This window comes from Parus major, chromosome 2 (assembly GCF_001522545.3).
Source record: "Parus major isolate Abel chromosome 2, Parus_major1.1, whole genome shotgun sequence".
Taxonomy (NCBI): Eukaryota; Metazoa; Chordata; class Aves; order Passeriformes; family Paridae; genus Parus; species Parus major.
In genome coordinates, this window is record NC_031769.1 from 131,175,568 (window position 1) to 131,192,487 (window position 16,920).

The 16,920-nt window shown below is 43.3% G+C and overlaps 1 protein-coding gene across 1 annotated transcript; it reads left to right on the top strand.

The window, feature by feature from the left end:
* Window positions 1-8,650: 8,650 nt before the first annotated feature.
* CTHRC1 (collagen triple helix repeat containing 1) lies at window positions 8,651-15,330 on the top strand. Its single transcript, XM_015619595.3, has 4 exons — window positions 8,651-8,874; window positions 11,958-12,179; window positions 13,486-13,702; window positions 14,878-15,330. The coding sequence occupies exons 1-4, from the start codon at window positions 8,761-8,763 to the stop codon at window positions 15,018-15,020; spliced, it is 696 nt and encodes a 231-aa protein (XP_015475081.3). The 5' UTR covers window positions 8,651-8,760; the 3' UTR covers window positions 15,021-15,330.
* Window positions 15,331-16,920: the final 1,590 nt, after the last annotated feature.

A 16,920-nucleotide genomic window follows, 5' to 3' on the forward strand; every position in this document is an offset into this window, starting at 1 on the left:
AAGGTAATTTTGAAGTTATACCAATACTGTGGGCTTAAAAATAGATAAATTATCAAAGTGTGAAATATGAAGCAATAATCAAAATGTTGACTGGCAGTGAAATGCATCAGTGGTAAATTGAGACTGTAGCACTGTGTGTGTTCCAGGGCAGCTGTACCAGAAAAAACAGACTCTGAATTCCCAGGGTGATCCTTACAGCCAAAGAGGCTGTGACCTCTCTGGGTGCTTTAACCACCAAGTGCCTGAGCAGGGAATGAAAAGGTAAAGTGCTGTTTGAATGCTCACAGCAGTGATGAGGACAAAGAAGCTGAAAGAAAAGGAGCACAGACATGAATCAGGGCGTGGAAGACTGACTGCCTTAGGGTGAGGGCAGTGCAGAATCTCAGGAACAGCTTCTCTAACAAAAGGTATTTATTTGTTTGCTTTCCTCTTGTTATCTGAATGAAGTAAAACCATTCATATTAAAAGGGCTTTTCTGAACCTGTGAGAATAATTTCTCCCTGGGACATCTCCATCAGCTGAAGTTGTTTGATGGAGGCTGGCACTCTTCTGGAAGATGTACTGTAAGTCCAGTTATTTATATTGATACAGCCATTTTAGTCTTGTTTGGTGCCACTGTTGGCAAGAAGCTAGACTGCAGGATACTGACAGCTTCTCCAAACCTGGAATTATGTGTGCCGAATAGTCTTTCTCTGAATGAAGATGTCATAAATCACTTCAAATTATGCATTGCAGTGAGTTTTCAGGTTGCACAGAAAATATTTTAAAGGACAAGATAAATTTAGCGTATCAGATAATATTTGATTTATGAAATAAACAGCACCTGAAATTACCAATATGGTACTTTTATGATACATGTTGTTTATACTGTATCTTACTGTACTACTTTGCTAAGTGAGTTTAGTGAAAACCAGGGTAGACTTTATCTAGAACATAAATCTATGCACTTACTTGAAAAAATAAGTCTAAGTTTGAAAATATAAACAAAATAATGTTTGTAACATTTAAAAAAGTGCTATTTCCAGAGAAGGAAAAAAAAATAAAATACCTGCAGTATTTAAAACCTGTTTAAATCCTTCTGTTTTTTTAAAGTAAAAACCCCAACAATTCAGCAATGGAGTACTAACAAGCTGAAGTATCACACTATTTTCTTTGACAGCTGTTCAGCTGATTTACAGAGAACTGTAGCTCCTTTTTCCTTACTGGATATAGAATATATCCTGTATATTTGGTTTAAACAGTCAAATCCAGTTGAAATTCAGAAGCAAAATAGAAAATAAACGGATATGAAAAGCTGAACTTCTTTAATAAAAATAAGTTTAGCATTCTTTAAAACACTAAAAAATGCAGTAGGTGAAGAGGATGAGGAATCCTGTTTTGCTGTGAAGTTTGACCACCCAGTCTCAACGTGCTGTTTCAGAAGGCTGCATATTAAAGGAGAGATTCTGCATCCTTCCCTTCACACTGGCCACTTGTTGGATCAGTCTTTGAAGGCATCTGGCTGTTCTCTGCCTGCAGTCACTGCAGGTAAAGCTCACTGCCAGTATTAACCAGTGGTGTTTGCACTAATTGAGATGGCTGGCACCAAAGGTATTTCAGAGTCTCAGGAGTATAAATGTTATTTCCTGCATGTTACCTTTTTTTTTTTTGCACTTATTCTTTCATGCCTTTACACTTATCATACTTGTATTTTTTTATTGGACTAGAGTTTAATTAAAGCAACTTATACCATGTGTTCATGAGCTTTCTGGTTTGTATATCTAGAAGTGGAGCTCAGAATGTATTTCTGATGTACTTCTATGAAATCCACTTCTGTTTAGTAACTGAACTTTACTTCCTATTAAAAAGCCTTTGAGATTTAAAGTATAATTAAAAGATTAAAAACATGCCAGGACATTTATATCTGAGCTCTTTGTTAATGTTTATTCCCCGCATTTCAACTTTGATCACTGAAACAAAATGTGAAATAAGAGTTTGCTTTCTTTCCGGTTTTACTAGTTGAAATAAAGTAATGGCCAATGAGATCTTTAAACAAATAATGATCTACCTTCATTAAATGGATCACAGCTGGTTTGTTAGCACATACAGGAGCTGGAGAGGGGAATAGCTCCTGCTGTTTGGAAGAAAGCGCTTTCTGTGGAAAGGCAGTGCTAAACAGGCTCTTGGTACTGGGCAGAGATGATGTGGAGGGACACCAGCCTCCCTCCCAGAGAGCACACTCGGGTACAGCAGGATAATCATGAGAGAGCAGCACGTATTTTAAGGGGAGAGGTATTTTAGGACTCATTTTTCCATACAATGTGAAGAGAAGCAGCAAGAAGACATTTTATTGCCATTGAGTAGGTTTGTCAGAGGGGTGAGGGAGGTTGGTCAGGCATGGCCACCAAAGGGGTCTTAACAGGAAAAAGGATATTCCATGTTGGTTGTGTATGAGGGACTAAGAAGAGAATGTGTGTCCCAGTTTATCTTCCTGGTGTTCTACCCTACCACATGAAACTGGATCACAAGAAACTAATAGTAAATTAGTTATTAGTTGAAGGCTGGAGCTATCTGCGAAATATTCCTTCCAGATCCAGTTCTAGTAGCATCATACTACTTACATATCCAAGAGTGCAGGTAGGTCTCAAATGACTGAAGATGGAGCCTTGAGGAAGCTGAAGCAGTTGAGGACTGGGTTTGGTGGACTGGGTCAGTGATGTTGTCCTGTCTGGGACTTGCTCTCCTCCTTCCAGATTCCTACAGGCATGGCTGTGATTCAGACTTCCAAGTAAAAAAAAAGGTGGATGCACTAGAGGGATAAATGATCTAGACTTGTGAATCTGTGGGATGTGAAGACGTGGCACTGACAGGTGTGATGTGCCAGTGGGTAGATGAGATGAGATGTGTCAGGCTGGCTGAAGGCAGGGCTCACCATGGAAATTAATTTATTTTCCTTAAATTTTTTTCTTAAAATTTTAGTAGGCAAGGTTATCCTGAGAAAGACACCTAAAGATGCTGATAGTTGTGATGAGATTCTCTAAGGGGAGAAATGGACAGTCACCAAACCAGCAGGAAAATCCAAGAAAGTGTGTGGGCACCCACCCACACATCCCCCCCCCCCCAAAAAAAAAAACCCAAACAACAAAAAACTTTGCCTTTTAAATTAATATTACTTCAACAGCTTTTCAGCATTTTTAGGACACACACCCTGAAAGTTCCTCTACTTGACAATGGGAATTTATGAACTTATAAATAAGATCTTTAATCAACCAAGAAGTGCTGCAATTATAGCAAAGTTAAAAGGATAGAAGCAAGGCACACTAAGTTGTGCCTCACAAAATCATAGTTAGATGAGCACCTGCTGTAAAAATATAACTTAAAGAAGGGCTCAAAACCTCTTTTTTCTTCACAGGAACCTGGTGGGTCTTCCATTGTTCTAGCCAAACACAGTTTCATCTCCATATGAACCAGGTATTTAGGTGCTTGATCCTTTTCAGTGCCATTGCACTAGTCAGTTGTTGATGCAAGTCAAGTAAGATTTCTATATTAGCACATAAAACAACTTTAATGCAAGAGTTTACCTGTTCCAGTATCCTCAGGGCTAAAGGATGACCCCACTGAACCACTTGTGGTGAACTTCACTGTGCCTGACTCAGTAGTCCCTGTCCATGTGTTGCCCTTTCAGTGGCAGTGGCTCATCTGTGAGCAGATGCTGGGGGTGCTGCCCAGAGGCTCCACAGCCCTGCTTGCCTCAAGCCATGGCACTTTTTCACCGAGGTCAGTGTGGGCATGAGGAGCAGGTCACAGGAATGCCACAGGCTTCCAGCTCCACCGCTACATCCAAGAAGCAGAGCTGCAGTGATCACGTGTGCTCCCATCTGTTGTCATTGTTTGGCTCTGCTCCACTGTCTCTCATCTGAGTTTTGTGCCACTGGGCCAAATAGTTTATTTCTTGGACCAAATCTTGCATTCACAGGCTTCTGTGCATTTTGTGCCTGTTATGGTGGCTGTTGACCTCTGGTTTCTGTAAGCCACCTTGAAGGGCTACAGGGCCCTCAGCCCTGCTCATAGCTTGCTTACCCTGAGGAACAGTTTACTTTTCAAACAGTTTACTGAACATAAATAAAATAAAACATTTCAAAGTTCAAGTCTATTCCTTTAATTTCACTATTATAGGATTATCACTAATTAAGCTACTACCTTCCAAAACTGGAAGGACAAACTTCTAGCAGTGCATTTGATGAATGGTGTAGAAAAATGCAGATTGTGCCCTTCATTTGAAGAAAAACCTTCCTGTCTGAATGGAGCACTGTATTTCACATCCCAATAACCATGTATTAGCACAGGATTTAAGGAAAGTTAGTTTTTCAGCTCTGTATAAGCCTTTCTATTCATTGAGGTTTCATGAGGTAGCCAAGTGCTTTTTCTACCACTAATTCCCAGCCACTCTAATAAGCAAATGTTCCTCCTGAGACTCAGCTCTCCCCTTGCACGTGATGATTCACTGGACACACAGTGAATTTAATTTGGAACTGGACTGAAATAATTTTATCATTCTAAAGTCCTTGAACAACCCAATCTAAGTGGACCTGCTTCAACCAGATGTGCTCCAGATGCCCCTGCAGACCCAAATGTTTCCGTGACTGCAGCTGGGATTGCCCAGCTGCTCTTGGGAGCAGACTTGCAGAAGTACAGACCAGACCCCTTCAGGGTCTGAAATTTGCAACCAGCAGTCAATGGAAACACTGTGAGCTTTTCATCATAAAGTTTACACCATGGAAACATCTGGATGTCCTGAGTTATCCTTTATCAGTGAAGCAGACAATTCTCCCAAATAGTTTTACTAAAGTTTATCTCTCTCTGACTGTTTGTGAATAGTGTTTAGTTTAAAATATCCAGTGCCTCCATTATTTTTGTAGAAACACAGCTATAAGCAAATGCAACTATAAAGCAACTGATGGCTCAGACAGAAAAAAACCCAGATCTGCCTGGGACCCCAGCAGGCAATGGAAGGAACTGTTTCCGTAAGTTTTCACTGTTATCTGACCTATGCCCTGGTCTTGACTTGTCAGAGACAATCTTAAAGATTTATCTCCATAGAAAACATAGCTAGTATGACTAAAAAAAATTGTTGATTCTCTCATGTTTTATATTGTGTAAAAAGACATTTCCTATAGTAACATTAAAAACTGCCGTGTGCTTATTCAGAAATAAGGAATTAACACATCTTCAGGATTTTTTTTCTCACACACAAACAATGGTGTCCTCATGTATGTGAACAGAGGAATTCTCTTCCACAGGAAAGCCTCTGAAGCACTTGCTCCAAATTAGTTTTTAAGATTCAAATGTTAGTATGTATACCTGCAAAGCACTGCTGTGGCTAAAATGCTTTTATCATTTTATGTAGAAGCTACTGGAAGATTTTTTTGAAATAAGTGTATCGGTGCTAATAAAGCAATAAAATAGAGGGAAGATGTTTTGGATTTTTTTTTCATTATTATTACTCATGCTATATGAATCATATATTTAAATGGTGTTAGAAGGGACTAAGGCCACAATCGAATTGATTTTTATGTAGTTCCAAAGGCTTTTTTTTTTTTGTAGAAGTTGGAGTCAGTTCCTTAAATCTGTAATAAATTACTCGAGAGCTCTTACTTTGGCTTTCTTCTACAGCAGTACAGACAGCTCTTTGTCTCCTTGATCAGACAGGCAGCCTACAAAGAGCCATTTGAAAAATTCAACAGTTTATCCTGATCTCAGCCTTTTACACCAACTTACAACTCACCCTACAATGTCAGTAATAAAGTGAACAAGTGAAATGATGAACTCCACAGTTAAAAGCACCAAGGACAGATTGGCAAGGATGTTGAGTGCTGTGATACTGAGCACTGCAGAGCTAACCTCAAGTGCTCTGCTGTTACCTGGGGGTAAAATAACACGCTCCCCAGAGTGATGCAGAGATCAGGCTGCCAGCCAAAGTCAAAATTCCCATGCATCCCCAGAAGAGGGAAATGTATAAAGCAGTAAGAGCTAAAGGAAAATTGAAAATCCAGGTCTTGGCACTTACCTTACTGGGCCTCTTTTGTCTCAGGATCCCCAGCCTCCAACTTTCCGTGGTATTTATACACCTAAGTCTGGTGTTTCTGGTTCCCTGCAGTTATTTCACACTGCAAAGACTAAGGCCTGAACAGCAATTGAATTGAGTAACAAATATTTACTGATTGAATTCAAACCAGTGTACTAACAAACAGTATTCATAAACTGGAATAGTTTGGACAGCAGAGGCAGAGAGATCCAGTGACCCCATGGCGGTCCCTACATGTTATAGCTGAGGTGAATGGAAACACATGTGTGTATGGGAATATCCTCCTCTCCAGACTTGTGTGTCTGGATTTTTGGGATGCTGAGAGGCTATGTGAAGGGGAAAGCAGCTCAAGCTGCAGAGAGACTGCACTCATGGCATCAGCCTCATCTATGAGCATCTGCTGTGCAAGGTGCATTGACTGTGCCACAGCAATCTTGTGTGAGGCTGCCCAGGCTGTGCAGGAGCAGAGTGGCCATCTGGGAGATTTTAGTCACATTAAGCTGTGGATGTAACAACTCATATTTGCTGATATGTTTGTGAGGCCACATATAAAAGATAAAGCCTGTATCATATGGCAGGATGGATAAAATGAAGGAATCACTAGTTGATATAATATGGATCATAGTCAGAGGATGCCCAAGCAAGTTTATTACCACTCCTTTTAACTACAAAATAGTTAAGGCAAAGTAGATCAGTAGTTCTGATTCAATCTGAGTATCTCACCAGCATTAGCAGTGGTTGGTGCCCTCAGAAGCATTTAAATACACCAGAAACCCACAGAGCATAAGACTACCAGATGGCAAATCTTATTTGGGCTGAGGAAGGCTAAGGAAGATGATTTCTGTTTTCCAGATGGAAATGCACACTGCAAGTCAAATGAGTGCTACGAACTGCACAATGCCCTCACCAGAGCTCAAAGCAGATGTCCAACTGTTGTTTGCTAAGGCTTTCTCTTACAATGCTCCTCAGTTTACTTCCTTTGGCAAAGCCATTTGGAATTTCAAAGCTTCTAAACCACACTCAAATATATGGTGAGCAAACCGAGGTGGGGAAATAATTGTGAATGTCCATGCAAATTTTGATCTCTAAAATCCTGAGTGATTGCTTTAGGAAGGTGCCCAGTGCTGCTGCACTGTGTACTTCATCTGCTGCACCTTGCCGGAGGAAATTAATTTTGTAATGCAGAGATTTGGCACCCTGTGAAGGGACACACCTTAGCAACAGCCTGTGTTGATGCTGAGGATCCCCAGCCCTTGGTAAGGACGCTTGTGTGAACATGCAGGTGACACAGAAATCAAACATTGCCGCCTTCACAGTACTGCCATCAGCCCGGGCCAGAGGCAGCAGGGTTTGCTGACAGCACTGCACAATTGCTCAATGAAGCCTCTGCCTGCATGTGCTTGTGGATGCTGACTGAGGCTGTCACCAAAGCAACTGTTACAATTAAGGATTTACATCATTCCATAAACTTTCCCAGCTGGTTTAGGAAACCATTATTATTTACCATGTGTTTTTTGAAGTTGGCAGGGTATAATGCTGCCCTTCTTCACAAGGTAGGAGCCCTCAGCTCAGAGATGTGGCTGACGTCAGTCCCAGGTCGCAGGACAGTGTGTGACAGGGTGGATGATGGCAGTGTGACTGTCCTGTGGTGTAGATCTCACTTCACTGCTATTGCTCCACCCGCACAGACATGGGAAGGGGAGAAAGGCAGATGTGGCTTCAAGTGCAGAGCCACATGAAGGGGTTCAGTCTTCACAAAAATGTGGTTCTATGCAGACTATTTGAATGACTCAACTTCTTGTAGCATTCTTTCCTGCAGGAGAAATGTGTGGTTTTGTTAAATACTTCAGAAAAAAAAAAAATAATTAAAAAATGTTGAAGCTTATCTCCCCCTTCTGGAAACCCTACCTCTATAAATTCCACAAAGTTTGCAGTATACAGAAGCTACCTCTTTGTTATTTCTATTTTGAATCCTTGAGGACATATCACATCCTTTATTTTACAGTGATTGCATTTCTAGAATGATGAAAAGCAAAGTATGATTTTAAATGAAAGCAACATGAGATGGTTTACAGTGGGTAGCCAAGAACTTTTCTTCTGCTACTAAACTGACAAGGTTCAGTCCGGCAGTACCAGGTTTTTCGAAAAAGTCCAAAATCCCCTATTGTTCGGAAGGATTTTTTGTCCTTACCTTGACTTCTGTTAAAATGAAATCTGAGCGATGCCCAGCTGATACTTTATCACTGTTTCCCGTCACGGTGAGTCTGGATCCATCCCGCTGTGGCGTTAGGCGGTTTCTCGCAGAGACAGCTCCTTCACGGGAAAGGGGTCCCCGAGTGCCGAGCAAACACCTGAAGACGTGGAAGGGAACAGCCTGGGGCTCCGGGAGAGCCGGAGGGGCTCCAGGAGAGCCGGGAACGGCCCGGCAGCGCTGCCGCCGCCCGGCATCGCCCGGGGAAAGCTCGGCGGGGCCGGCCCGAGGGGCGGGAGCCCCCGGCCCGGTGCCAATGGCTGCGGGGGGGTGGCTCTGCCTGGCCTGTCTCGCTCGGTTACAGGATGGAAATTCCCGGCCTCCCCGGGGAGGGAGCTCTCTGCGCTCTGAAAGGCTCATTTATCCCGGCGCTGCCGCCCAGAGCGGGGGACCCGGGCTGCAGCTGCCGCCGGCCCGGCGCATCCCCGCATCCCCGCCCCGCACGATGCTGCTGCTGCTGCTGCTGGCGCTGCTGCTGGCGGCGGCCCCGCCGCACGGCGGCTCCGAGAGCCCCAAGGGGAAGCAGAAAGCGCTCCGCCAGCGGGAGGTGGTGGACGTGGTGAGAGCGGGGGCCCGGCAGCGGGGCCGGGGCCGGGAGGAGGTGTTGGGGGAGCCGTGCGGACGGGGGGTCGAAGGAGCCACGCAGCCGCTTTTTTTTTGTTTCAAAAAGATGAAAAAAGCCATAAATCAGAGGCTTTCGAAAAACCTCGTGGCCGCTGCAGGCAGGGCAGTGCCGGTGCCGCGTTTCTGGGCATCTCTCGGTCCAGTTAATTACGCCCTTGTTGCGCTGAATCAGGAAAACGCGGAGAAGGCGCTGGACGGGCTTTGACACAAAGCGCAGAGTTTCGGCGGCCCGGTGTGTGCTCCGCTGCTTTCCCCATCGGGCCAGGGTCGGGGGTGGCGGCCGGAGCCGGCCCGGTGTGTGTTCCGCTGCTTTCCCCATCGGGCCAGGGTCGGGGGTGGCGGCCGGAGCCGGCCCGGTGCCGGGGGACAGCGCGCCGTGGGCTGGCTCCTGCGCTCAGCCCCGCACGGGCGACGCCGGAATCTTACAGCCCTTCCAAAACAAGCAGTAAATGCTGTTTAGCTCCTTCCAACATAAGCAGATAACTGCTGTTTAGCTCCTAAAATGCTAGTGGATAAAAAGTAATGAGAAAAACTATCTGCATGCTCTGAGAACTATCTGCGTGCTTAGCGAACACGCTTTTCCTCGGAGTCGCATGAATACATTGTTTCCTTTGGCGGCAGGGACTGCACACCACTGTTTGCAATTCCATTGCTCCTAGAAACCTGAATGCATTGGGACTATCCCATCTCAAGGACAGATGATAGGAGGGAAATTTTCCAGTCCTTGGAATGTAGAAAGCAGATGTGAAGGTATTTCTGTGAGCTGCTGGAGTGCCGTTCACCTTCTGTAGAAAATCAGTGGTAAGGCCATTTCTTCCATGATCTCCAGAGAACCCCTAAAGTGATGTGCTGGAAGCACCAGTGCTAGCAAAGCTCTTTCCCTTTCATGCTATTTCATTGCCTTTTCACTTTTATTGAAATTGAATTGCATTGAGAATAAGGAGTCTGTACACATGGATGAGCTAACATTTTCTGAGCAGTATTTTAGGGTCCCTCATTTCTTTGAAATTGCTTGGTGCTTTTTGGGTGCAAGAGTGAGCAGCAAAGTGGGTAAATCACTGGCAGCTGACTCATGCACAGCCCAGCTGTACAGACTGCTTCAGCAGAAGCCCTGCCAGGGCAGAGTGGAGGCTGGACTGATCCTGCCTTCAATGGATGTTTCAAATATGTTTTATGCATTTCCAACTTAAGAAAGCATGAAAAAGGCTTGACTTGGCAAGACAGACAATTTTAGTTGGAGTGGAGCCCAAAGTCCAGGTGATTCTTGTGATCCCATTTATTTTTTGGGATGTGCTATAGCTGAGATGCTCTCCCTGTCTGGCTGTGGGTGGCAGCTCCTCTGTGAAAGCAGACCAGCCCCTCTTGGTGTCTGGGGATGGGGGGCAATAGGCCAGAGCTCTGGTCTGTCCCCAGCTCTTGCCTATTTCCACACCCAGATTTCTGTGGTTGGTGAACCACACACAAAAGCCAGAGCCAGTCACTGTTACAAATAGAGTCCACTGGGAAAGCAACAGCAAAACCAGATAACTGTTGCTGTGTGAAATAGGACTGTCTTTGCACTTTTCTCCCGGCTTGGTGTGTGCTTTGCCAACCAGCCTTCTCTTCAGCTAACTTTTCTAAAACGTGGTTTTCTTCATGAAAATATTCCAATATTTCCACTGCCTTTAGCCAGCAGGGTTTTCTTTGGTGAAGGTAGTAAGGGAAAGCAAGCAAGCATTAGCCAAACCCTCATCTGACTTCTTACTAGACCTCTCCATATAGTCACTGATTTTACTTTTGGTGTGGCTCCAGCTAAGACTGATGGCTCTGCCGGTTTTTGCACCAGAGCCTGTGAAAAGGCAGAGCCTCAGTGAAGAAAATTCACCTGTCTGACAAAGGAAATAGGGCAGGGGCTGTAGTTTACAGCTCCTGCAGTGCAGACAGGGCCATGGATGGCATGAGGGGGAATAGCTGCAGCACTGTTTGTTTTTGATAAAGGTAGGGATTAGGTGGTTTAAACTAGGTGAAGACAAATAAATGTGAGAAAGTGGAAGAGCTATCTGTGATGATTTGGGATGAAGACTGGAGGAAGCAAGCTACCAGATGGGAAAGAGCACACAAAGTAAAAGCCATGGCCAACCCCTGCAGGCTCCTGCTCAGCATTTCAGTGCTGGCTGACACCGGCGCTCCTCTCACATCCCAGCACCCAGGCTGCTGCGGGAGGGAGCCCTGGCCCTCACAAACCTACTCTCCAAGGTGGGCAATCCCAAGTCTCATAAAGCATGAAGGTGATGTGCGTTAACATGGAGTTTGGGAGAGCAACTTTTGATCTTTCCTAATACCGTGGTGTTAGGAAATGAGGTGTTAGGATGTTAGTGTGCCCTCCTCTCACATGTGCCTTCCCACTGTGACAAACAGGGTTCCTGAGTTCAGCTTTATTCCAGGGTGCAGCTTCCCACATCTGTATCACCACCATCCATTTGTGTGCATACTGGAGTCTGAATTGTGGGGCTTGATTATCATGATGTGGTTGTGTACCACAGAAACAGTGACAGAGGAAAAGTGGCATTAATCTCTGCTCTCTATGAAATGGAAAGTTTTCTTTAAAAACAAAAAAATAAGAAGGAAAAAGAATACTGAAAATGTATTAGCACAGACAGTTACACAAGTAATGGTGGGTTAGGAGAAAGTAACTATTAACATGTGACTTCTTTTTTTGTTTCTGTATTGAAATCTTTTGACTCTTCTGAGGTTTTCTAACAGATTTTAATTCTTGGACTAAGTCAATTTTTAATTATTGGATTTATGTATCTTTTCATTAAGAAAACGCCTACTATTTTACAGCAAATTCTGCTGGCACTGCTTATCTTTGAAAATTCATTATTTCTTTTTCTTCTGTGGAAACATTTTCTCGGAGATGCAGAGATAGCCCATTGTGGCACAGCAGGGGGTTTGTGTTTTGTTGTTACTCATTTGTGTTTGACTTGGTTAGCCTCGGAGTTAAGGGCTGGAAGCAGCAAGATCTGTTCTGTCTTCCAGTACAATGGCATGTGCTTACAAGGCCCCAGTGGTGTTCCTGGACGGGATGGAAACCCAGGAGCCAATGGGATCCCTGGGACACCTGGGATCCCAGGACGGGATGGGCTGAAAGGGGAGAAGGGCGAGTGCATGCGTGAGAGCATCGAGGAGTCCTGGACACCCAACTTCAAGCAGTGTTCGTGGAGCGCGCTTAATTACGGCATCGACCTTGGGAAGATCGCGGTAAGTCAGCTCTGCCCAGAGGGGCTGCAGCAACCACAGCAGGCTCCAGGTCTGCCTCTGTGAGCAGCACCAACCTCACAGATTTCCTGCTGGGACCTTTTTCTGCATGCAAGGGTGAACTTCTCAAAGGCTTACCTACCTTGGATCCTCTCAGCTGTGTTTCAGCTATGTGCCTGTTTCATTTCTGGAATAGGGTTTTGGAAGAATTTTGTAGCTGGTGTAAGACTACATTTAGTAGACCAGATCTGTAACTGTAAGGCTGAAAGTCACAGTACCAAAAAAGTACCTCTAGCTTGCCCAAAACAGGGCAAGGATTTTACCATTTCAGTCCTAAGGAGGGATGTACATCTTCGATCTATTAATTGTACCTGTCCTTCTAGCGTTTGCTTCAAAGTGGCTGCTCACTGAACTCAGTTTCAGGGTGCTACTGCAAAGGATCAGCATTGCTCAGGAGCAGAATTGCCAGTGTCACCCAGACTGACACAGTCTGTCTTCCACTGCAGCCCTGGGTGTTAAGACTTATAGAAGAAACCCTGCTCAATCTCAGCTATGAACCAAAGCCCAGAGTGATTACAGCAGTTTAGCTGCTGTGCTGTGGCTAGAGGGAGAAACAACTTTTTCAGTAGACTTTTCCTACTGCCTGGTACTTGCAGAACTGTCCCCATCTTTGTTTAAATTTCTTTTATTTCTTTATTTATTTTTTTATTTTCAATCTCCATGACATCCAGCATTTTTAATACAGATTAACAACCACTTAAAAAACTGAAAGTATTTATGTTTCATTTGTGGAGCTTTTATTTGGTATAAACTGCTCAGAAATCTTGTAATAATTGTTAAGTCCTGGATTTCTGTTAGCAGAGACAGAAACTGTGCTGTCTTGTCATGCAAGAACTTGGGGGTTGGACTAGATGATCTTCAGAGGTCCCTTCCAATCCTTATGATCGTGTGATTCTGTGGCTTGAGTGCAGCTGTCAGAGAGCTTATATCCCTTTACATAAATCCCAGAAGGTAATTAGGCTACTAACTTAACAGCAGGTGTTATCTAAATAAAGTCCAAAATTTCCATAATCTGTTTCTCCTTTGCCATCTATGAGGTGCTGTTCTGATTTGAATCTTTGCACCACAAGGGATTTTCCAGGCTTTAATTATTTTTCTTTTTTATTCCCCAAAGGGGACTAAAGAGAATAGCCAAAACATTTTGAAATAAATACATTCCTAAAACTGTGTCCTAAATATAAATATACAGAAAACAAATGGGCTCCCACCCAGAGGTTTGTACCAAAGCACCTTTGTCTCCTGCGAACAGGAATGCACGTTTACCAAGATGCGCTCCAACAGCGCTCTCCGCGTGCTCTTCAGCGGCTCCCTTCGGCTCAAGTGCAGGAACGCCTGCTGCCAGCGCTGGTACTTCACCTTCAATGGGGCAGAGTGTGCTGGGCCACTGCCTATTGAAGCCATCATATACTTAGATCAAGGAAGCCCAGAGCTGAATTCTACTATTAACATACACAGAACTTCCTCAGGTACGTATGCTGGGAGAGCAGAGATGGAGAAGGCAGCAGCAGTCACCAAAGGCAGAGTGCCATCTGTCCCATGAGGTCAGAGGACTGAAACCAGACAAAGAGTGGTCAGCTAACTTTTGTTCCTCTTACTCTCTGCCTCAGAGTTGACTATAGATCTTAACAGGATATTTATTAAGTGGTACTATCTTGCTGTGGTATTTTTTGTGGTACTTATATCCTGAGATTTAGAAATGGAAGTCATTTCTATCCAGACAGGTCTACTGATCTCTGCCACAACATGAATACAGATACACTCTGTGCTGTACTAGCCTATGGAGAAAGAGTCTTGCTGCCACGTAGAGTGTGTCATCCTGGCTTAAAATAACTGATATTTGCACATTATCTGTGCAGAAAATGAGACATTCCTCCTGCAATTTTTACTCTAATTTCAGGTGGGGAACAAAGTACCTCCAAAGTGAAATATCTGGGAGCGATTTTTCATTTGCTTAGCAGAGGCAGATTAGTGAATTAATTCAACATAGAAGGATGTGACACTAAGAAAAGGGAATGTAAAGTCTGTGTCCTTTCTGCATATTCCTCCCTGTTCTGCATGACTACATGAAATCGAGTGTCTAGAGCTATGCCAGGATTTTTTCAACATAGGGGTAGAGCTGACTGGTCTTCATTACCCCACCTCCAACTAGTGGTGCTAGCTGGGCATCAGGAGTGGAACTTTATACAGAAACAGTGACTTCAGGAGTGGAAAAGCTTACAGGGTGGCAGTCACCTTTACAGAGCTTAGCCGTAAACCAGGCATGGCTGTGCCCCCACCCCCTCCCAGCACTGCTAGTAAGATGTCTGGAAGGGTATGAAGCCATATTCCAGCTCCCAGAGAGTAAATCTGGGTATTTAAAGCAGAAGGTATACCTCCCATTTAGCCATCCTGTGGACTGTGATCTGCTTCAGCTACTGCAATGAGTGTCAAACAGCAGCATGGACACAGGCACTGCATGGCTGAAACTGATGTTGCTACATCTCTTCTGAAATTGTTCTGAGATTCTAAAAACTGTTCACATTTAACTAAATAGCACAAGCTTGCAACAAACTGCTGTTCCTAAGTATTTGTGTCTACCTTCAGTTGTGAAATACAAAGGGATTGTGTCTGCTGAGATAACTTGATTTTTGTCTTTAACCAGTGGAAGGTCTGTGTGAAGGGATCAATGCTGGCTTGGTGGATATTGCCATCTGGGTTGGGACGTGCTCAGATTATCCACGGGGAGATGCTTCTACTGGATGGAATTCAGTCTCCCGAATCATCATTGAAGAACTGCCAAAATAACTTTCCTGCCTTTTATATAATACCCTTTTTATTTTTTTTTTTTTTAATTTTGTACTGTTTTTTTTCCAGAGTTTATTTCAGTAGAGTTGGATGCAAGTACTGGACTGAAAGGCACCAAAGCCTTGCATCTGTAGCCTTTGTCTTGTTTTGCACATAGCAGAGGCTTTTTATAATAATCGTTTTAGACTACAAATATCAAAACCAAGTTCACTAATGTTTTAAATTTCTGCTTTGATATAATATCACCACTGTTTTTAGAATTAACCATAACGTTTTGTATCAAATAAATAAGACCTTTTACAAAAAAAAATCCATGTTATTTTATTGAACATTAATCTGTTTAAGGTATTTTACATGGTGTTATGCTACATGATTCTTTTAGATGGCTTTATAAAGTTCTAAGAAAGTAAAATCAGGTGTTAGCTTTAGCCTTCAGAAAACATACATAAAATTCACTCCTGTAAACCTGACTGCAGAATAGGATGCTCCACTGTTACAGCCTTGTTTTTCAACAAACTCTGGTGACTTAACTGTGACCTGGACAATGTGGTAAGTGTTAAATACCTCATTATGAATAACTGAGCAAAACCAGACTATCTAAGCTCTCCTTTCCTCTCTTCCTTCTAGACAGACTGGATTTCAGTGTAATATCTATCACTGGTCTCCACCACGAAGATGGAGACACTAAATAATTTTACAGTTACACTTAATTTCATTGCTCCAAAAATTCTCCTGGATTTAGCCTTCAGCTGTATAGAATCACTTTGGTGTTGGTTTAAAGCTAGATATATTGAACAGTTTAGAAGAAATAAGGCAAGCTGAAATGCCTAGGCTTTCAAAAAGAGAATTGGTAAAGTGAAACAATGATGTTACAGCTGTTTGACAAGTGACAACACCAATCATGCCAACAAACCACAAGCTTCAGTGTTTCTAAGTATTTTCTTCCAAAGGTTGCAAGTGACATACTCAAATATTTTTAAAAATTGTACACATTCTAAAGAGAAACAACAGTAACATTTGTATTACAAAATCAATTTTACATTAATGAAATAAAAAAAAAACATGAAAAGCATGTACAACATGCAAAAATCTCCACTCTTCTGAGAAATTAGAAGGAAAAAACCCCTTAAATCTGAGATAATGAATTTGTTTCAGCTATTTAAGATTAAACCTCATCTTTTCTGAACAGGCTGTAAGATTTCCCCCAGGCATCTCTCAGATGGGTAGCTCTTGCCTGTAGCTGTTGTTGCAGGTACCAGGGGAGGATATCTGCAGTGAGGGGAGCACTTGGGCTTGCCCAGCTGCAAGATGGTGCATGAGATTTACTGCAAGCCAGCAAGTTACACAGCTGGTATTCTGTCTCTGAAGAACTGTAATGTTTTCACTGGCTTGGATATGGTTTTAAGGTATCTGAACACAAACAGGTTACTATGAGCTGAGCTGTGGTGTGAGCTTACAGAAGCTCAGTTAACTTACAGTGAGGGATTGTGCGTGCGCTCGCTGCCCGTCTTTGCATTTATCCTGAAGCATGAGTGAGCAGTCCTGGGCACACAGCACACTGAGCCAGGGCAGTACGTGCAGAGCTTTTTCTCTTCTCATGTTTTCATAGTCTTCAAAATATATTTTGGACCCTGGGTGGTAGGGTTAACTCAGTATCCCATTAAATTCATTCTGTGTATCACAAAACAAACCCTGGTAAGCACTCTCCAAAGGCAGAAGCTATGGATCTACATAATTTACATGGTAAACTTCCAGTAAATTTATCTTCAGCTAACTACACATGGAAGCTTGTGTAATAAAAACCAAAGCAGCCATACTGGCCCAGATGAGATTATTCCTTCTGATGAGATTATCAATCGTATCAGTAGAGGGGATGGGATTGTGGAAGAGAAAGTGTAAA